At 52.5% G+C, this 20,303-nt stretch overlaps 3 protein-coding genes across 3 annotated transcripts; 1 reads left to right on the forward strand and 2 right to left on the reverse strand.

Moving 5' to 3' along the window:
- Nucleotides 1-29: 29 nt before the first annotated feature.
- AKAW2_10867A (histone acetyltransferase TRA1) lies at nucleotides 30-11,993 on the reverse strand (the record flags this gene model as incomplete). Its single annotated transcript, XM_041691956.1, has 3 exons — nucleotides 30-11,549; nucleotides 11,623-11,780; nucleotides 11,900-11,993. The coding sequence occupies 3 exons, from the start codon at nucleotides 11,991-11,993 to the stop codon at nucleotides 30-32; spliced, it is 11,772 nt and encodes a 3,923-aa protein (XP_041537587.1).
- A 1,337-nt stretch (nucleotides 11,994-13,330) lies between these two features.
- On the reverse strand, nucleotides 13,331-15,777 carry PPP2R5D (protein phosphatase 2A regulatory subunit RTS1; the record flags this gene model as incomplete). Its single annotated transcript, XM_041691967.1, has 8 exons — nucleotides 13,331-13,688; nucleotides 13,740-13,867; nucleotides 13,926-14,096; nucleotides 14,158-14,511; nucleotides 14,578-15,177; nucleotides 15,294-15,355; nucleotides 15,419-15,629; nucleotides 15,754-15,777. 8 exons carry the CDS (start codon nucleotides 15,775-15,777, stop codon nucleotides 13,331-13,333), a joined length of 1,908 nt encoding a protein of 635 aa, XP_041537588.1.
- Nucleotides 15,778-17,656: 1,879 nt separating this feature from the next.
- On the forward strand, nucleotides 17,657-19,835 carry TFC1 (transcription factor TFIIIC subunit TFC1; the record flags this gene model as incomplete). Its single annotated transcript, XM_041691978.1, has 5 exons — nucleotides 17,657-17,797; nucleotides 17,853-18,162; nucleotides 18,222-18,299; nucleotides 18,353-18,461; nucleotides 18,530-19,835. The coding sequence occupies 5 exons, from the start codon at nucleotides 17,657-17,659 to the stop codon at nucleotides 19,833-19,835; spliced, it is 1,944 nt and encodes a 647-aa protein (XP_041537589.1).
- Between the last annotated feature and the right edge of the window lie 468 nt (nucleotides 19,836-20,303).

The following is a 20,303-nucleotide window of genomic DNA, read 5'->3' on the forward strand; positions in this document are numbered from 1 at the left end:
CAAACAGATAAAAGAAACAGCGACCAGCTTTACAGATACGGCATCCAGAGAGCATCGCAGGCAGCGAGATGCTGCGGGTTCACAGCCTTGGAGATCAAGTCGATCGTGGTTTGGTTGGCTGGCAAGTTACCCTCAGGTGGACTGGCAAGGCTGACGGCCCGGTTGACAATGACATCGCTGTTGTTGTAGACCAGATCGCGGAGCTGCGGTGGTCCCAGAGGTGCACGGTGTTGGGCTGTGGCCCAGAACATCATCTCGTCCCGGACAAAGATACTGAGCTGCTGCTCAAGTTCGTGTCGGGGCTCCGTGAGGCAGCGTGCAATGGCCATCAATGCGCATGCAAACAGTCCCTCCGTAGCAATCGGTCCCAGCAACGTCTGGATGTTGGGGGTGAAACGGAATGGCACTTGCTCGGGGTTGTAGAAGAATGCCTTGGTCGGGTTGATTGTGGGGATCAGCTCCGAGCCCCAAATGTCACCCGTCAACCTCGACACCAGAATCTTGTTAGGATACCGGTTGCCCATGTGCATCACGTAGGTCATAAAGGCAATGGCCGCATATTGGTAAGCAAACTGCCGCCGGAAGAGCCAGAAGTCCGAGAAGTTCGGGTACATGCGCTGGAAGTAGTCCAATACAATCGTACTGGGAACCCACTTCTCCTGAATGGCAGTGAGCATCTCGGTACGCAGGACCTGCTGCTGGTCGTTGGAGCGCTGGAAGATGTCAGTGTCGTTCGTTTGCGTGGGCGTGTCAGTGTCACTTACGTTCTGTTTCGTTTCTGCCAGAGACCTCATCTTCTCCATGGTAAACATGACAGGCTCGTCCTTGTTAATACCCACACGTCGGCAGTAGTCCTCGTAGATGCCCTGCATGGAGATGTAGGACGGGTCATCCCGAACCAAGCGAATGTGAGGCGCCAATGGAACCATAAGCGGGAGATGGAAGTACAAGTTGCGGCGCCGGCTCTCCTTGCGCTTGCCCAGAAGTCCGTTGAAAATACGGAACAGCTGCAAGATGCGCTCCTCTCGTCTGCAGTGCCGGGCTGCGGGATGCTGGACTGCAAACGGATGCACACTACCATCGTGACCGCGGATCTTCAGCCGACGGTGGCAGACTCCGATACCGCGCACCAGATCAATGTCTGGGAGGAAGCGGTCGATCCGAACGAAGTCTTGGTTCTTGTCCTTGTGCAGGAGGTACTGGCCTGGCACCTCGACTTCGTCGAACTTGAGGAAGCGGAACTCACTGAGGTGAGGCGAATACGTCTCCAGGAATTGAGACTGAGGTCTGCGGTCGAGCTTCTCTTCAAACTTGTCACGCCAACGACGCAGCTTCTGGATGTACTCGTACATCGTTGGCTTCTTGACCACAAAGTCCGCCTCGAAAGACTTGCGGATGTGGGCAGGGAGAATAGTCTCAGCAAAACGCGTGATATTCGCCTCAGTTGCAGGGGGCAGCTTGAAGTCCTGCGCATAAGAGCCCGGCATGCGACCCACGTAAGCCAGTCCATCATTCAGCAGCGCAACAATGAGACGATAGGCATCCTCGTCAGGGGGACACTTAAAGTTCTTGTGGATTTGATCCACCATGGTCTCCATGGACAAGGCCAGCAGAGGGAAGGCAGTCTTGAGACCGGACATGATCTCATCGGAATACTCCCACGGCTTCTTGAGCGGCTCCTTCTCAGGTTCCGCACCAGCAGCGTTCTGATTCTGCTGCGGCACTCCATTTTGTCCGGGAACCTGCAGATGGCCTTGTGCCTGTTGCGCTTGGGGCTGTCCTTGGTTGGGCACTTGCCCTTGAACAGGTGCCTGGGGTTGGGCTTGAGGTTGGGCTTGACCTTGAGCTTGAGGCTGACCTTGAACCTGGCCTTGAACAGGAGTCTGCTGTGGCTGGTTCTGGTTGTTGGCCTGGCCTGCATTCGGCATCTGGCCTTGCGCTTGCGCTTGGGGTTGTTGTTGTTGTGGCTGTGCCTGGTTCTGTGCAGGTTGTTGACCACTGGGTGCCTGTGGAGTCGGAGTCGGAGTGGCATTGACTGTTTGGGCGTTCTGGAGGGGAGAGGCATTTGCAACTCCCGGCGAAGGCTTGGGCCGTGGAGAAGCCTGTTGTTGCTGCTGCTGCTGTTGTTGTCTGACACGATTAAGCTTCTCCTGCTTCTGATCGTGCTGTTTCTTGATGTTAAGCATATCCTCCCTGTTCGTACGGAGCAGGAAGAACAATGCTTGCGGGAACAACTTAGCAATCTTGACGAGAACAGCCTTGCACAGACGAGCTTCGCGGTGTGACAAGCTGGTAAGGAGCTGCGGTATGAACGTGATCCAGTACCAAACTGGAGTATCGCCCTTGAAACTCTCAAACGCACGCGCAATCTGACCCTCTTCGTTGTCCAGGCTGAGAAGCCAAAGGATGCGACTGAGCAGCTTCCTCGATTTGGCATTCTTGTACAGACCAGCAGCCTCCAAGTAACAGCTGACAGCATTGCTGGCGAGCTCATAGTCCGAGGGGTCAGACTTGAAACGTTGATCGCTGTACTGTCCCCACTCCGACCAGGCTTTGGCAAGTCTTAGCTCGTAGTAAAGAGCCACACCATATGCCTCATTCGCCTCATTAACGTGGTTCAGCTTGGCAAGGAACATTCCCTTCAGGGTATAGAACTCTGCCTTCTGTTGAGCACCGAAGTAGTTGAGATTCGTATTATTGATGACGTCCAGCCCACTGTTCAGCTCCTTGGGGTTCTGGTAGTGGCACTTGGCCTGTTCCCTCAGCTTCAAGAAAGCCTCTTGAATCTCAATGTTCGGCAGAGTGTAGATACGGCTAAGCTGGTTGATGCACACTTCCGGCATTTGATGCTTGCGAGCAACGTGAGCAAAACGGTTGATGATCCAAGCTGTCTCATGGTATCCACGGTAAGCATACGAATTGCTCGCCACGTTGTTAGTCTGCGGAGGCAGAAGGCTAAGATATGTCGCATTGATGAGCTGGAAGATGTGCTGCCGCCATGTAACCAGGTCTTGCCAAGCGTTGATATCGTCCCAGAGATTAGGCAGACGGTCTCTCCACGTACCCAAGAGCAGCTTCAACTCGGCAGACTTGGTATCGAGGTTGCGCTCGTTAGTCTGCGAAAGACTGGCGCAGATGTGACTTGCATCATGAAGCTCAACCAGCAGTTGGAAGTGCTGCAGGATTGGGATATGGGCGTTCGTGATTCTCTTCGGCAGCTGGAGCCACTTCCTGATTGACAGCTGGATAGATTCATCGCACACACCGTTGAACTCCTGGATGTTCTCCTTCTTGATATGGAACTGAAGTAGCGCCATAAACGCCTGGAAGAAGGTGCGTCGCGGAGTCGGCGCATCAGAAACAGACTTGATGAGAGATTCAAGCTGCTCCCTGCTACTTTCGCTCTGCCAGTTCTCGATATTCCTCCATGCAGACTCTAAGAGGAGATCGTTCAGGTTCTCATGCTTCGCAAAGTCGCTGAGGATCTCCCATTGCTGCAACTTCTGTGCACAGATGAGCCAGTGATCTTCCCAGAGATAGTATTCGCCTTGTGAGAACGGCATTGCACCCGAGCGAGCCTTGATCTGGGCGTTCTCGTATAGCTGTTGAGCCTTATCCCACATTCCCTGCTGCTCATAAGAGAGGGCGGCGTTAGTCTCCACAAACTTGCAGCGGCGCCGCCACGTGCCATAGAAGAAGTCATCTTCTTGCAGCCCTGCATATACTTCTACCAGAGCATCAAGGTTGCTTTCACGGACAGTAGGAGTATCAATGATAGGGCTGATGGCAGTCTCCTCAAGATACGTGGCAGCAGTATACCAAGCATCATAGGTTCGACTGAGATACTTCATCACATGTGGCGGGATCTTGAAACGTGGCTTAGCGCGCACCACACCTTCAAGCAAAGCTTGGACGACATTAGGCCTCTTGTCAAGTTGTCGTTGATGATACTCGCGGGTGATCAGAGTCACCATTCCCTTCTCCAGATCGATGCGGTCCTCCTTAGACAGAGTAGACCAGAAGATAGGGAATAGAGTCGTCCAGAGCTTATAGGACACCGTAGGGTCAGTGTGCTGAAGTTGGCAAAGAGGCTCAATGAGATCGCGAGCTTTAACATCACCGATTTCACTTATGAAGCGCTTCCGCTCGGAGACGAAAGCCTCGAGTTGAATGTCCACCATAACATCTGCCTTCCTTGCATCTTTATCGGCATTGCCATAGAGGAAAGACACGGGGTAAACAGTGAAATCATCCGGATGCAACCTCGCCGATGAACCCATATCCACGCAGCCCAAGACTAAGTGAGACGCCTGGGCCAGCCAGAACGAGTCCGCCAGCGTGTCCCAGTTCTGACAGGTGAGCACGTAGCTGAGACGAGAGCTGGCTAAGCGGGTCAAACTGCGGTCGAAAATGGTCATGAAGCGATTCCGCATCTCAACATCTTGTGCCCTAGTTCCGATCAAGAAGGCGTGCTCGAGTCGGACAGTCAGTTCGGTCCGGGTGATCTTAGAATCCTCATAAATCCTAATGACAAGATCGAGGAACTTCTTGAGCATGGTTTGGTCTTGTCGAGACTCAAAGAGTAGCATCTTATGCAAGACAGCGGTCTTCTCCTTGAGCGTAGGCCATGACTCGGTCGAATGGAAAATCCAAGTCTCAACCATACCCAGCACCTTGCTGCAAAGCTTAATGTTCTGAGACCGTTCAACCAACTGAGCCAGAACACTGAGGAAAGGACGCCTCTGCTCTCCAAGGTGAGACATGCGCACTGATATGAGTTCGATGGTTTTGAATATCAGATCAACCCCGAGCTCGAACTCCTGCTGGTCTGGAACTCCCTCTGGAGGCTTAGTTCCCGGAGGCAACGCTGCTTGATTGGCGGTGGAAGCTGCAACATGCTCCTTGGCCAGTTTCTGCGAAAAGGCTTTCATGACCTGGGGAATGTGGGTGTCCATCTCAGCCGGCTTATTCTTGGAAAGAGTCCAAAGCACATTAAGACTAGAGACATAATTGCTGGCCGAAAGTGTCTCCGTTGCAATAGCAGACAGGTAGGTGACGAACTCAGAAGGCGAGTTTTCCACATCCATAGCATCCTCCTCCTCTGGCTGATCTTCCGGAAGAGCATTCAGAACCCTTCTGATAGGAGGCAAGAGCTTGGGGGAGATATCCACCTCGTCTTCAACGCCATGGAGGCAGTCCTGAATCTCTGGGTTGTCCGAGCGCAAAGGCTTTTCGAAAAGCTTCTGGATTAGGGGCAAGCGAGCCATGATCCAGTCATCCGGCTTACAGGCCAGGAGTACTCGTATGACCTGCAGTGTATTGACCATACTCGTAACATGCTTCTCGTCAGGCTTGTCTGCCTTGTCGCCCGCGAGGATTGGTTCCGTAACCTTCTGATAGAGCTCAATGTCCAAGTCTGCCCAATGCTCGTCAGACAACAGGTTCCTCAGCAGGTGCACAGCCTTCTTCACCATATCACCCGTAGGCACAGGCTGCTGCGGCTTGGTTCCCGGGAGCTCACGAATTCGCGCGGCAGGAACTGGGTATCTCTCCGCAATTGTCGTGATGAAAGATATAAGGTACTTCGTCAACGTGGCACGCAGATCAGGGGGGATGAGATAGTCCTGAGACCCCGCTGCAGGCGAACGGGATGCACTGCTCTGGGTTTCCTCCAGCTTGCGCTTCTTGGCATTAGGGGAATCATGGATGCCGTTGGGCATCGGAGAACGGCTAGCTTTAACACGCTTTTCTTCCCAGTGCCAAATGAGACTAACAAGGTTAAGCGCCAGTTTCTTGCTTTCGTTCGAAGAGCTCATAGGTGAAGCGATCTTGATCAGAGATGGAACGATAAGAGGCACGAAATGTTCCCTTGAGTCGTAGAAGAGGTCCGGCTGCCGCACGAGGAATTGGAAGATGCACATGACCTGCTGCAAGTTGGCAGTCTCCTCCGCCAAAATGCGTCGAGGCCACTTCGCCCATATCGGGTACCGCGGATCATGTACCTGAGTATTTTGATTTGCCATGGAGGTCCTAGTCGGCAGAACAGGGGCAAGAACATCAAGAGCCTGAGTCACAAGCGCTTTACCCTCGTTCTGGTGAGCTCTTAGTAGGGCCACGTAGACTTGCACGACAATCTTGAAAGGCGTCTCATAATGCGCAATGAAGTAGCTGATGAGAACATAGGCGCCGTATTTGTTGATGACGTCTTCCAGACGAATGTAGTTCCAAGCGAACTTGATAATGTCCTTGCGCGATTCCTGTACGGTCTGTGAATGGTATTTGATCAACAAGGCAGACAGCTGGAGAAGTTCCATGCGCGAGTGGTCCACACCAGCCTGGTTGGACTCATCGCTCAGATCGGCCAATTGAGGCTTCCACAAACGGCTCTGGATGAATTCGGTCATACTCTTGTCCATCAGCTTGGGACTATTCGACGGGCTGTTCCATGTAGTCTGGACGTCCATGGCAAAGATGGGGTTAACCAGATGACGGAAGGCATATGTCTTCATCTTCTGGGAGCAGGTGCGCTGGCTATAGAGGTCGAGGCACCGCATAATCACAGAACGGCGGTAATCGATAGACTCATTCGTAATGATATGGCGGTATATGAATTTCGGGAATGCCAAGGTGCACTTCAGTTCTTCGGCAGAAAGTCCGTCCATAACCTCGAACAGGAAGTCCAGATCTTGCACCGACTCCGTCAGGTAGTTAGTGAAGATATCCATTAGCTGGTCCTCCGCTTGCTCGACTCTTAACCGCTCGTTCGCCGGTAGCTTGTCATTTCGGAGCTTTTTCTCCAGATCGCGTCCCGAGCTCAATAGCTTGGCTCTCAGATCCGCCTGCGAAACCAACCAGCGCTTGGTCGATTCATGCATGCAGATAGAGTGGGCCACGTAGATACCGTTGATTGCAGCAGTGTTCTTGCCATCCGTCGCCTCTTGTCCGAAAGCAGCATTCACGAAGCTATCAGTGTCCGCAACTACCGCAGAGCGAAGTGCCTCACTCTCTGGGTCTGCTAAGACCTGGCCAAAGAATCGCCCAAACCGCTCATCCTTGAAGCGGTTCTGGAAGAAAGTCAAGCTATCCTTGGGATAGCGATTCAAGTACTTGACCAAAGGCTTCCTGAAAGGACTGTTAGACGTTCTGCGAAGCTTGTCTTCAAGATCCAACACCTTGTTCACGAGATGCTCCATGAAAGAGGTAGCAGCTGGGGGGAGTAGGTGGAAGATGTTGAATATGGCAGCCACGATCTTCATCGGAGGACTTTGCTCAACAAGACTGAAGGACACCTTCTGCAGAATCGTATCATCTGCAATAACCTTCATGTGGTCTAGAAGGCGAGCTCCAATCTCAACCTTGAAGTAATTGGTGAGCAATGTCAGCAAACGTGCAAGTCCGTCGAGGCCTGCGACGCTCAAACGCTTAGGATCCTGCAAGTTCATCAGGATAGGGCGAAGACCGTTTTGGAGCAAATCTTTCGGCAACTTGTTTGTCTGCGTAAGAACGTCCCGAAGACCGGCATTGGCGGCTTCAATAACATCAGGAGACCGCGAATAGAGTGACTTGAAGAATACGGAAATGATGCGTGCACGGCTCGTATTCTGTGGGGTGTTGCCGAACTCTTGGAAGCTCATTGCCATAGACAGGAGACGAAGGCACGCGACTCGCAAGTTGACAATCATTTCAGCATTCTTGAACTCGTTCGGCTTGGAGGCGAGCGACTCATCATCGGCATCAGCCAAGGCAAGAGACTCCAGCATTAATCGATTGAGCGGATCATTGAAGGTCACAATATTATTGTGCAAGCTCAGGCAGTACGTAATGGCATCGATAAACCCAATCTGCGTGGGGAAGGGGAGTGCTCGGAGCGGCTTGTTGAAGATGGACTGCAAGAGGCGGTCCTTCACAGGGAGAATGAGGTCATGGACCTGACAACCCAGGACTTCGGCAATTGTCGAGAAGCTCCGGCGCGAAGCTTCTCGGACCTGCTTATTCATGTGGGAGAGCTCGTAGACAAAGTGCCCGCACAAAGAGTACATGCGGCTCTTCTCGTTCTTCAGGTCATCAAGCGAAAGATTCTTGCAGCACCGGCGGAGAATCAGATCCAGTGTCTCCTGCGCCCTGATTCGCGTGCTAGCTGGTAAGTCAGACGGTGTATCCTTGATAACATACATCAAGGCTCTGACGAATTCGACCTGCTTGTCCAGGAGCCAGGTGTCACCCAGGTCCAGCTTGGTCGCGAAAATGTGGATACCAAGACTTCCCCCAGCCTTGGTAAACCACTCCTCGCTATGGCAACTATGGCAAAACACGCGACCCAGATGTTGGAAGAAGGGAAGCTTTGAGACCCGGTCAGGAGTCCCAAAGATGATAGCGGCCGCATCCTTCATGACCTGCATTGCTGCCTGCGCACCATCACGGACAGAAGCATTGTCCGATGACAGGGACTCTACTAGAGCTTCGGCTAGGACCCGTGAGTCGAGATACACCGGGCCTTCGCCGTTATTGACATCGAAAGGCCTGCGGGTGTGCCTGGCTTGGGCGAGAGCGCGTCCGACTTCCACTACAGCAAAGTGCTTGCATACATCAGCCACAAAAGCGGTTGCAGTTTGCTCAAGTTCCGGAATGGTTGTCGCGAAGATACAAGCTTTGATAAGTTTCTTCATCGAGCCCTCCTGTGTCAACTTCTTCGTGATGGAGCTGGACCGCTCAGATCTTTCCAGGATGTCGGGCATTGCTGTAGTCTTGCTCTCGAAAAGGTCATTGGCATGCAAACGAATGAGAGAAGCCAGGTCCTCCGGGACACTCTCATATCCAATGTAGAGTTTCAACTGCGATGAAAGCATCCGGAATGCCTGCTGCTTATAGTAGCTGTCCGATGCCTTGGCCGTGGGTGTCTTGGGAACCTCCATCAACTTCCCAATGGCCAAATCAACGCCAATTTCGACAGGGAAAGGACGCTTCTCGCTGGGTCCGATAAGCTTGATGTCGACGCTGGGCGTGTCATCGGCAAATTGTTCGAAGGTAAGGTCTGGAGGGTGGTTGAGGAACTTTCTATTACGGCCACCAAGCTTACCCAGGATCCTCATGGTCGTATGCGCATGGAAGTGATTGTAAGGATGGGGCCGCAAATGGTCCCACAAGGCTGTCATTAACTCGTCCATAATGGGTGCCATGATCGGATCGAGGTAGTCGGCCGTGAGATTGTCGACACATAGCTCTAGGGTCCGAAGACCCTGTCCCACAAGGTCCGAATCGGCACGCAACGCTACCACAATTGGACGCATGAGGTAGCTCAAATGTGGCAGAAGATGACTCAAGCGAGCAGGAACTGTGAGGGTAAGCTCTACGTAGAGGTCACGCTCTTGCGGTTTGCGGGCAGCGAGCAGCAAGTTATTGAATGTCTCCAAGAGCATTTCCAACAGCGGCAGAATCTCTTTGTAAAGGAGCTCGAACCGGCCTCCACCAATGCTGCGGAACAAGGAGCGCAGCAGGAGGAAATAGTTCATGGGCTCCTCTGCAGTCACCGAAAGCTCTATACATTTGGTAACGATCTTGGTGACATGAGGGTGCAAAACCTGCTCGTTCTGAACAGAGAACAGTGTGACGGCCATAAACGAAAGCTTGAACATCCTCAACAGGATCTTCGCTTTCGTCATGTCGGAAGTACCCACTTCATGGATCCGGTCCATAAGGTACTGCAACACCATTCCAGAGAATGCCGGGGAAGTGGCCTCGCTAGCCAAGAAGAACTGAGGAAGGTGGAGGAGGGCACCGTGTTCGAACATGAGCTCGTGGAGGTAGGGTATCTCAGAGTGGAAGACTTCATGGAAGGTGGCGGTATCAATGCAGTGGAACACGGTTCCGAAGCTCTCCAGGAGCTCCTTTTCTTCGCGGGACATGGGCGCGGTGTATTGACCAGCAAGGAAGTCGAACGGGGAGGAGTAGCTGACTTCCGGAGGTGACTGGTCCACCCCGTAGTACTTGAAGACTCGGGCTCCTTCGTGGAACAGCTTCTTGATAACCCGTACTTCCTCAGCATTGTAGCCATACGAGACCTCGGACCAATTTATCGGAACACTATTCGGGTCGATTTGGATATGATCGGGGTTGCAGTTCTTGAGCTGGTGGAAAATGTTCTTCAGGCCGTTGATCAGGTTCTTGAAAAGGAAGATGTTGTCGGAGACCGGATCACCACCGCGGTCGCGAGGGTTGGATGTCTTGATGGGAGACGCCGAGAAGATATCGATTTCATCCCAATCAGGTGGGTGCTCCTTCTCCGCAAGATACCGCTCAGAAGCAGGTTCGAGGTCCTTCTTCGTGGCCTTGTATGCCTTCGAGACCTTGACCGCGTTGTCAAACTGATAGTTCATCGACGCGAACTTGTCACCAATGGCATCTAGGATCATGATCAAGAAGTAGCGGCCTTCCCTTTTATCCTCCAACCTCGATATCCTCTCTGCCATATTAAGTAGTAGTTTGGCACTCATTGTCTGGAAGCTCGTTCCCGGGAAATCATCGTGAAGGTTTTTGGTGTACACTTCGACAGTCCGACGTATTTGATCACGCGTCAAGTGGTCGCGGACGTGATGTATGAGGTCGGCAAGCATGCTGTAGGCTAGGGGTCGCATAGTCTCGTAAACAGTGAGTCCATCGCCAATAAGCGTCCTCTCGTCAAGAAGCTCGTCGATCTTCTCGAGGAATATCTTCCGGTAATTAAAGTTTATTATGTGACGGATGGCCACCAGGAGCTCCTTCCTCGCGCTGGACTTTTCCCGGGGGCAATCTTGAAGAAGACGCACAACAACCGAGGGGAGAGTGGGGAGGAAATCCTGCAGCTGTTGCGCATACATACGGAGCAAATAGGCTAAAAAGCTCATCGTCTTCACTTGTGCGGTAATGAATTCACCGAAAGCAGCTCTGTTCTTAATTTCTTTGCATACGCCCGTGAATATCGTCCCTTGGGCTGCCGCATCTGCGTGTGCCTTCTCCTGCGGCTTGGCTTGGAGAAGAAGGATACTCTTGATCAGCGGCACAAAGAGCTTCACATTTGCCGCGACGGACGCCCGGTGCGTTTGGAAGATGGACACGACGATAATCGGACACTCGGCGAGGACCTTGAACGACTGCATACCCTTGAGTAACACATTGTTGGCCTGTTGCTGCTGGTCTGGTGCGAGATCCGAAACTGACGTCGCGGGGGAGCTCGGTCGAGGCGATTGGAAAGTCTGGGCCGTCGCACTTGGTGTTGAGGGCATGCCAGAAGGGGTGGCTTGACTGGGGGTATCGAAGGTATCGCGAACCACCTGCTCCATCATCTGGAACATCTCCTGAATGAGCGCGAGGAAAGGTTGTACGCGCGCCGCCGTGGCCTTGGCTTGATTGCGCTCGAGATCCATGATTGTCTTCATGCACAGAACCGCGTTTTCCTCGTTTTCAATCCGTACCAGATCCATCAGCAGGTCGACCATGTCGGCGGCATACGGTTCGACGTCCGGCGACGCCATTGGCAAACGATGTAGCGTCTCGAGGATACAATTGCGTAATTTCTGGCAATACAACCTATGTATGAGCCCTAATTCCCCAAACTAACACCTGAACCAGTCACGATCCCTGACTCACCTGATCGAAGGACATATTCGTGAACACGGGCTCGCCCTTCAAAATGTGCTTGAACACCGGCCATAGTTTCGACAAGAAGATCGGATAGCTTGCGCCAGAGCATAATGGTTCAATACTGTCCCGTAATTCGACAGCAACATTCGCTCTGAGTTTAATATCTATGTGCGAAGAGAGACCGTCAGCTCAATGCCCGCAGTGAAACCACTCAGGACTTGAAAGTCCAATCCACAGCTGAGGCTTCATCCCCCAATATGAACAAGCAAGGACCGAAACGCACCAATCTTGTCGTCGCCCAGCTTAGTGCTGTAGATATCAATGCTTCGCTCCGCGTTCCGCTCCATGTTGCCTCGGGGGCCTTCAGCGGAGGCCATATTGAGAGATTAGGATTAATTAATCGCCAGGCCGTGAGGCCGGCCTGAATCTAGAAGCCGGCACAAGCTGCTCTTATGTCGGATTCATATGCGTGTTGGTGGTGGAGGTGGTAGTGGTGGAGCTCTATGTCGAATGGCTCAGCGACGGAAGGCGCCTCATAAGAAGATGTGGAAGAACTATTGTGTCCAGTCGTCAAGTCATTAATCGGACCCAGTCGGTTCAGGGTGTAGGAAGCAAAGACCGGGGGAGGAAGAGGAGAGGTCGGGTAATATATAGCGATATATTTAAGGAAAGGGAGAGGAGGTGGAGGGTATCAAGCAAAGGATTAATGAGCGCAAACTACCGGCCTGCAAACCGACAGGAACAGAAAGCAGCGAGAGCAGACTGAAACGCGGGTATCGCAGAGACCCCGAACGAAACACTAGGCCGAAATAGGTAAAAACGGGACTTTGTTTCTCCTACCCGGTAAGCGCGCGTCTACGGTACTACCCTGCGGCTGCTGAGCCTATCACGGGTTACTGGCTCAGGGGTTTACTCAGAAGAGGCACGTGGTAACAGGAACAACGTTATAGACTTAGTAGTATAGTCGCGTGGATAAAGTCTTAAGAGAAACAGAAATCTGGTTCACGGCCATGCCATAAATACTTCATGTTGTAATATCAAAAGGTTTGCCGACATCAACGTCGACGAAGGGAAACGCCATTCGCACCCGTTTTCCAGACCCGAACACAGTTCTAATAGTCCAAACTCGATCGTCCGCTCCGATGCACGGGCAACCGAGCCACGTGCTCGCGCAGACACAAGAATATTCAAGGCCATGTACACAGAGTTGTAGAAAGTTAAATAGAAAAGAAAAAGGGGGAAAGAGGAAAGTGAAAAGGACGTGAAGACGCGGATGAAAGGGGGAGAAGAGCACGAAGACGGAAGTACTGGCCGAACGTGGAACCAAATAGACACGAATACACTTCATCGCAGCTCGTAGTCGCTATGCCATCATAGAAGGAAAATCTAACGGAAGAATGCCCATCAAGTCAACCGTTACTTGGTGGAGTTGCTTCGGGACAAGATCGATACAGTAACGCCAGCACCCGGCCGTCGTCGATCTACACGCGGTCGTATCTCACTGGCGCTACCACTTCGTCGCCTTCGAATATCATCAGAGGAGCCGCGGCGCCGTCTCTGGAGAAAAACACGGACGTTTCAACGTTAGAATCACGCTTGCTGTACGATAACATCGGCGAATTCTTAGCAAAGACAACGACGAAGCAAAGTAGGGGAAGTTTCATTTCTTTTCGCCAAGTGCGACAAAGTCATGGGCAGAACATGACCACACAAGCTACTCGGGGCGCTCGGTACTTACCGAAGATGCCGTGCTTTCTCGGGGCCGGCGCTCGGTCGAACTCGAGTCATCCAACTTCAGGGCATGGAGACGCTTCTGACTGTCGTGTGCCACTTGGTCGATGTCATCTAGATGGACGGGGATCTCCGCAACTTGGCATTGTGGGGGCACAGCAACCCCATTCTTCCTGTCTTTAGCGCGTTCCAAGACCTTCTCCCATCTCTGCTGTCTGCCCATTTCGCGCTCTTCAGCGCTGTTCTGGCGCTCATTGTATTCATGAGAGCATTCGTCGAAAAGCTGTGGGTTGATCTCCATAAACATCTTCATCGCGTTGTAAACCATACTGTGGATTGTTCTGCACCAGTCAGCCGCTGCGGAAGGGGCAGCCAAATCATCATCAACCTACCTGTTCCAATGGCCCTTGGAGTTCTCATACAAGGGAGGGAACATAATCGGCAGAATGATCTCCACGTTGTCGCTAACGAGGTTACAGAAGTATTCATTGTTCCAGAAATAGAGCGCTCGTTCCGCGACCTTGACCAGCAGTTAGCGCTTCTGCTCGGAACCTTGCATCGATCTCTGGATAACAAACCTGGAAATGCGGGCTAGCGACAGACTTCGCAAGCTGTTGGAACAGAGGCACCTGGACCTTGGCAAATTCGGCAGGGTCCATGACCTCGAAAATGTCTTCCACCTCGTTCAGGTACATAACCTCCTTCGTACTGTTTGTCTTGGGCCAGTATCGCAGCAAACCAAGGACCACCTATCCCATAGTCAGTAACGTCTTCAAGCCGCGACGAGGCAGGAACCGGATGCGGTCTTACATCTTCCGTCAATGACGAGTCCTTCTCCAGGAACTGAACAATACAGTAGGCTAACTGCGGGTGGTACATGCTCAAGCTCTTCACTTTGTGTAAGGGTAACAGAACCCGTGTCAGGAACAACTTGTGTTCTTCCTTCAGAGGAAGGGCAAAGCCGTTGATGATTGACCCCAGGATTTCCAACAGTTCTGCGATGCCATTGAATCGCTCAGTCTCATACGTGAACTGAAAGAAGACGTTGTTGATAGATCTGCGAATGTATGATCGCAAGTTCAAGAACTTTCCGTAGATACGATGCAAGGTGGTCTTGAGAAAGTCACGTTCACGAGGGTCTTCCGAGTCGAACAGCTCCAGCAACTGCGGCGCATTAGTTGGACGGCCCTAGGCCTCATCATCCAGCGAAAGAGTATAAAGAAAGCATACCTGAAGCACAAAGTGATGATCGATGTATTGCTTGGCAATGTTGGTGTTAAAGTCCTGGCTCTCGATGAACCGCAAGAAGAACTCATACACCACCTGGATATGGGGCCATGCGACTTCCAACACCGGTTCATCCTCCTCTGGGTCAAACGCCTCGCCTTGGGGAGTCACCGGGGGTGGGATGGGTCGGAAAAGATTCTTTGCGAACATCTCGACTACACGGGGATACATGGGTTCCGTGATAACCGAACGGTTGTTGGCGATGTAGTCTAGGAGCTCGTGGAGCGCCAGTCTCTTGATCTCCTTGGATTTCATGTCGGCAGTAGGGTCGTTGAAGTCGAAGATAATGTTGCATTGATCAATCTTCTGCATGAACAGCTCTTGGCGACGATTCGGGGGAACCTCGTGGAAGCCCTGCAGCTTTTCCAACTCTCTTTGGCGCTGATCGGAAATATCGAAACGCGATGAATGCTGGCGCTTAGGGGTTCGGATTCCTTCGGACATGTCCTTGGGTGTCGTCTGAAGGCGATCGAAGACGTGAGACTTCCGTGGGGGAGCGAGGTCCCCGGGCATGGTTTCGGCGGCTCCGGGGGGAGGAACATGCTATGCGAATGAAGGATAAGGGTCAGTCCGGAACCAAATGATCGATGAAAGCTACCATCAAGCTAGGTTTGGAATCACCACAGCGGGGGTGCCTCGATAATGAAAGGGAAGCTCACCGGTGCGCTTGGACTGATGACCACGCTCGGAGCCATCTGCTGTCCCTGCTTCGTGGGCGTACCTGGTCCACCGTTATTCACGGGCTGACCAACCAAGCCTGCGCCCTGCGGGATATAGTACTGACCAGGATACATTCCTGCCTGCGAGCCATTGTCCGGCGACTTTCCTCGAGTATCATTCACGGATGTGGTAGACGAAGTCGGGGTGCCCTGGTTAGGGGAAGAGGACTGCTGTCCGTGATTGACTCCGAGGGCGGCATTGTTTTGGGACGAGTGGGAGGAGTCTTTCTTCTTCGAAGATTTGTTTGCGTCTTTTGCCCTCGACAACTGTTCATGCTGGGCAAATTAGCCTGCATCCCGGCGGTTTTGGGGGGGGTGGGTGGACGAGAGCTGATCATCGGCAGGAGGGAGGCGGGGAACGGGGTGTAGGGGGCAGCGGAAGTGGACAGGGAACACTCACCACTCTCTGTCTGAAGCCCTTCATTGTCACGACTAGTCGAACAGCCACATGTACTCGGTCTCAATCTCGGTGCCAGTGCAGCAAGATGCCGAACACTAGCAGGAGGGATGGGGGAGGGTGTTGGTATAGCGCGGAGGCAATTTCAGGAGAGCCACGTCGGGATTTATTTATGTCGGCCTGGGAATGACCACATGAGCATTTCCAACCACAACACCACCTAACATAGCGCTCGAATCGGATTGACGGGAGAGACACAAGGTCCAGGAACAAGGCTCATGGTAAAAATCGCAGGGGTGGGAAATATACAAAATCAAAGAAATAGAGAATAGTAGGATGAGGGGGGTGGAAAATGGTGGACACCAGGCCAGCAACGCAGAGCACCGGGGTGAGGCGGTAGGATCCCAAAAGAACCAGCGGATGATGGAAGGTGTAATCACACACCAGAAAGGGGGGTGTTTGATAGGGGGAGAAGAAAGAGAAGAGGTGGATCAAAACACAGAAGAACAGTTTCCCGAAAGCGCAAGAGGAACAGGAAACTATAGCTGCAGGACTTACCTCAAAGGAAGTTCAGTTCAAGGTATCGGGGCGAATTGGGGGAGAGTGGGAGTGGGAGGGAGGAGGATCTCTCAGACAGGCACGCTTCACTGTTTGGCGCGAACGGGAGCGGTATAGGGAGCAGCCAGTAGTCAGTCGGTCTGGTTTGCTGGAGTCGATCGTCTCTTTCCGTGTCGCTTAGCGGCTGCCGGGAAGCGGGGTGCAAATGAATTGAGGCCCCCGGGGGAATGAAGAGAACAGAAGAGTGGGAATAGTAGCAAAGTAAGAAGAATACTAGAACCACACGGTCGCAGTTGGCAGAAAAAGAATCCAAAGAAGGGGAGTAAGGAGTAAATCAGAATTTCTATCGTCAGCGCGTTCAACCGTAAAGAAAGCACGAGAAACCAGCCCAGTCGAGCAGTCTGAGAATTGTAAGGGATTGATTGATGCGATAGCAGGTTAGTCGTATCAAGCTGAGGTCGGGGAGGGAGGGGGAGGGAAGCAGAGCAGCAGACTGGCCGGAGGCTGTGGCTAAGACTGACTGACTAGAAGAGCGCTCGGACGTAGTTTTCTTAGTGGTTGCAGGTCAGGTCGTGGGCCTGGTTGGGTCCCTTTTACCAAACTACCTTTATTAACCTGCCGACCACCAGCACGATGGGAATCGGGAATCAACCGGTTTTAAGAGGTCGAAACGAAATGAAATGGGAGGGGCGCCTCAGCATTACGAAATTTATACTTAGACCATCTACTACACCCTCCGGAGGGTTCATGTTGAACTGTCTCGAAGTGCAACTACAGGCAAGGGGTCAGACAGACAGCGCATTCCCCCCGAGTAAGAAACTCGTATTAAAAAATAATAATAATAATAAAGAAAAGAAAGCAACCGCATCATCTTATTAGAGGAAAGAAAATAGCAATCCACCCATCCAGCATGTCTCAGTCGCGGCCCTTTTTACCCTCCCATCTTATTTTTTGACGGGGGATTCGGGATGATGGTGTGGCTGTTGGCTGGTCATGTGACTTGCAGATTCCTAACATCGACATCCATCTTTCCCCTCCAGGTTGGCTGTGGAGCATACACAGGAATGGGGATTCTGCTGTAGTAGTTAGTATGGTTACGAGAAACACTCTGGTACCGAGCCTGATCTAGTGAACCAATTCACCGGCTCAGCAAGTTGTAGTAGATGTGAATTAACTTTAAGCCCCTGGATACTAACGGTTGACGTCAATCCTAGCTCCATATTTGTGCAGACTTATCCGCATTTATATAGCTTCGACCTAGGGATAGCATTTTCCCCAAACGCTCCTGACACATGTTTAAATAGCCCAACAAGGGCTATACACGGTGCATCTACGCCGTACAGACAACATGACAGATCAACATGGGGCCAGAACAGCCCCATTTTACCAGATCCCCTCACGTCGCATTGTCAGCGTCGAGCACCCTGCCATTATCAGAAACCTTGACAAGGCTGTCGACACACTGAAGGGGGATGCGGGCATAACCAAAGTACGTCAACCCATCCAATTGATTATCACTCAGAAGGACTGACAAGTTACTCCAGATATTGCATCCCCCCAAGCCTGACAGCCCGGCTCATCTGCTTCTGCGGCCGGAGGATGCCATGTCCAGGCCGCTCCAGTCGACCAGCTTACCGTCCAACAACATCCTTTTGAAGGTGACGGTACCGAAGAGGACAGGTCGCAAGCGAAAGAAGGGGTCGAACGAGCCCTTTAGTGGCGTTGCTGTGTCCACAGTGCATACGGAGCCGCAACGACGCAGTGCTCGAGAACTGCTGCGGAGTCTGAGTGATAATGCATCTAATTATCAAGTTGAGCCCGTGGGCTTGATTAACCGGACACATGTGTTTCGGGGTGAGTCTACAGACCACCTAACACAGCAGTATTATCCTGCATGATACTGACACAACCAGGAATGCCGGACTTTGTCTTCTCAACGGGCTCCAGTTCCTTTGCCAACCGATTCCGGGAGCAGATATTGCCATTTGACTGTAACGAGACCTAATACCACATCCACCACTCAACACAAACTAACCATGTACAGACGACAAAATGAAACAATTCGACCTCGACATGAGCAAAGGCGCCATCACCGACGTAGACATCATCCCTCCACCGTCCTTCAGCTTCGGAGACATCCCCTTCACCTACATGTAAGCCCCCCCATCCCCACGCCCATCCCCCAACCCAACAATCCAACTAACATCAAAACTCCCCAAAGCTACCGCCAAAACCCAACAGTCCGACAAGCCATCGACAACTCGGGCAACATAACAACAGTAAACACCCAACGAGTGGTGAAAGTCCTCACCCACCTAGTATCCTACGACATCGCTACGGTCCCAACCTCCCCGCGCACGAACTGCCCACCCATCCACACACTCGACAAAACGCTCCAAGAAACCATCACAGCCGTCGAAGCCCTCTTCCAACAACGCCCCGCCTGGACACGCCGAGGGCTACGCAACTCCCTCCCCACAATCGAACAACGCTACGCCCTCCGCCACGCGATCCCCTACGTCGGGTACATCTTCCGGTCCGGGCCCTGGCGCGACGCCATCATCAAATACGGCCACGACCCACGCACCGACCCCTCCTACCGAATCTACCAAACAGCCATGTTCCGGATCCTGCCCCGAGAAGCCGAAGTCGCACGAGACGGCTACACAGGCCGTCGTCACGCCGTCGCCCGCGCCGGCGAAGTACCCCAATACCTCGACGAAACTCATCACCAACACACTGAAACCCAACAACTCCCTACAACAACCCACCTTTTCACAGGCTGTTTGCCGCTCCCGCGCGACGGACGCATGTGGATGTTCTGCGACGTGACGGACCCCACACTGCGGAGCATCTTATTCCCATCGGATCCGCCTCCGGCGGGCTTCCTGCGTGAGGAATGCGATATTTTGACGGATGGGTGGTTCGGGAACGGGACGTTGGCGAAGACGAAGACGATTATGCGGGCGAAGGTGCTTGCGCTGTTGGATGATAAGATGTTGGATGATGAGGTCGAGTTTGCGAATATTGTCAAGTTGCCGGATCATGCTACGCCGGAGTCGGTCATGGTGGACTTTTGGCTGGATCCGGCGGTGGCGTCACAGAGGGAGATGATGATGGCCACGGAGGTGAGGGGCATTATTAAGGGGGCGCCGGCGTGGAAGGAGAGGGTTGGTGGTGGTGGCGGTGCTGCTGGGAAGAAGGGGGTGGTGGGGAGGGAGGAGGAGGTTGGGGAGGAGGGTGATAGGAAGGGGAAGAAGAGGGCGGATCGGAGGGTGCAGTTTCAGGATGAGGTGGGTGGTGGCGGGGAGATGTTGAGTGAGGGTGAGGAAGAGGCGTATGAGCAGGAGGAGTTGGTGGAGGCTGTGGCGGAAGCGGCGGCGTCGGGTGGAGGAGAGGAGGATGATGATGTAGATGAAGATGTGGACGAGGATGAGGAACAGTCTGATGAGGATGACGGCGGGGAAGACGAGGATACGGAGATGGGTGGCGTTGAGACTCCCAGAGCTACGAGACGAAGAGCTTAGTATATTTACTGTAGATGCAATTTACTAATTTACAAGTTGATGGCTTGGACTTTGTTCTTATATATTGTATTTTTATTTGTATTCTCATTCTCTTTTTTTGCTTTTGATTAGACTGAGGGTATGTATCTCATACAGGCATTAAGCGACGTAACACATTCTTAGGTCATTAGGAGGTAGGTAGGTAACGGACGCAGCATTCATCAGATGCGCAAAAGAGTGGTGACGGAGGGGGCCATTATACTTCAGGCCAATGATAGTGACTCGTGTCGAGGTAGGTAGTAGTTCGGGTAAGACAGTGGGAAGTCAAATAGGAAGGTATGGTGTGGTGTAGGTTTTGGACGTGATAATAGGAAAGAGGACTCAAGAAAATTCGTCTCGTGACGGATCTGGTCGGTATAAAACGGGCTCCAAACGAAATCAAAAAGACTGTATAGGTAGGGTATCCAAAAACGATGCTGTACAACCCTG

This window comes from Aspergillus luchuensis, chromosome 1, assembly GCF_016861625.1.
Source record: "Aspergillus luchuensis IFO 4308 DNA, chromosome 1, nearly complete sequence".
Taxonomy (NCBI): domain Eukaryota; kingdom Fungi; phylum Ascomycota; class Eurotiomycetes; order Eurotiales; family Aspergillaceae; genus Aspergillus; species Aspergillus luchuensis.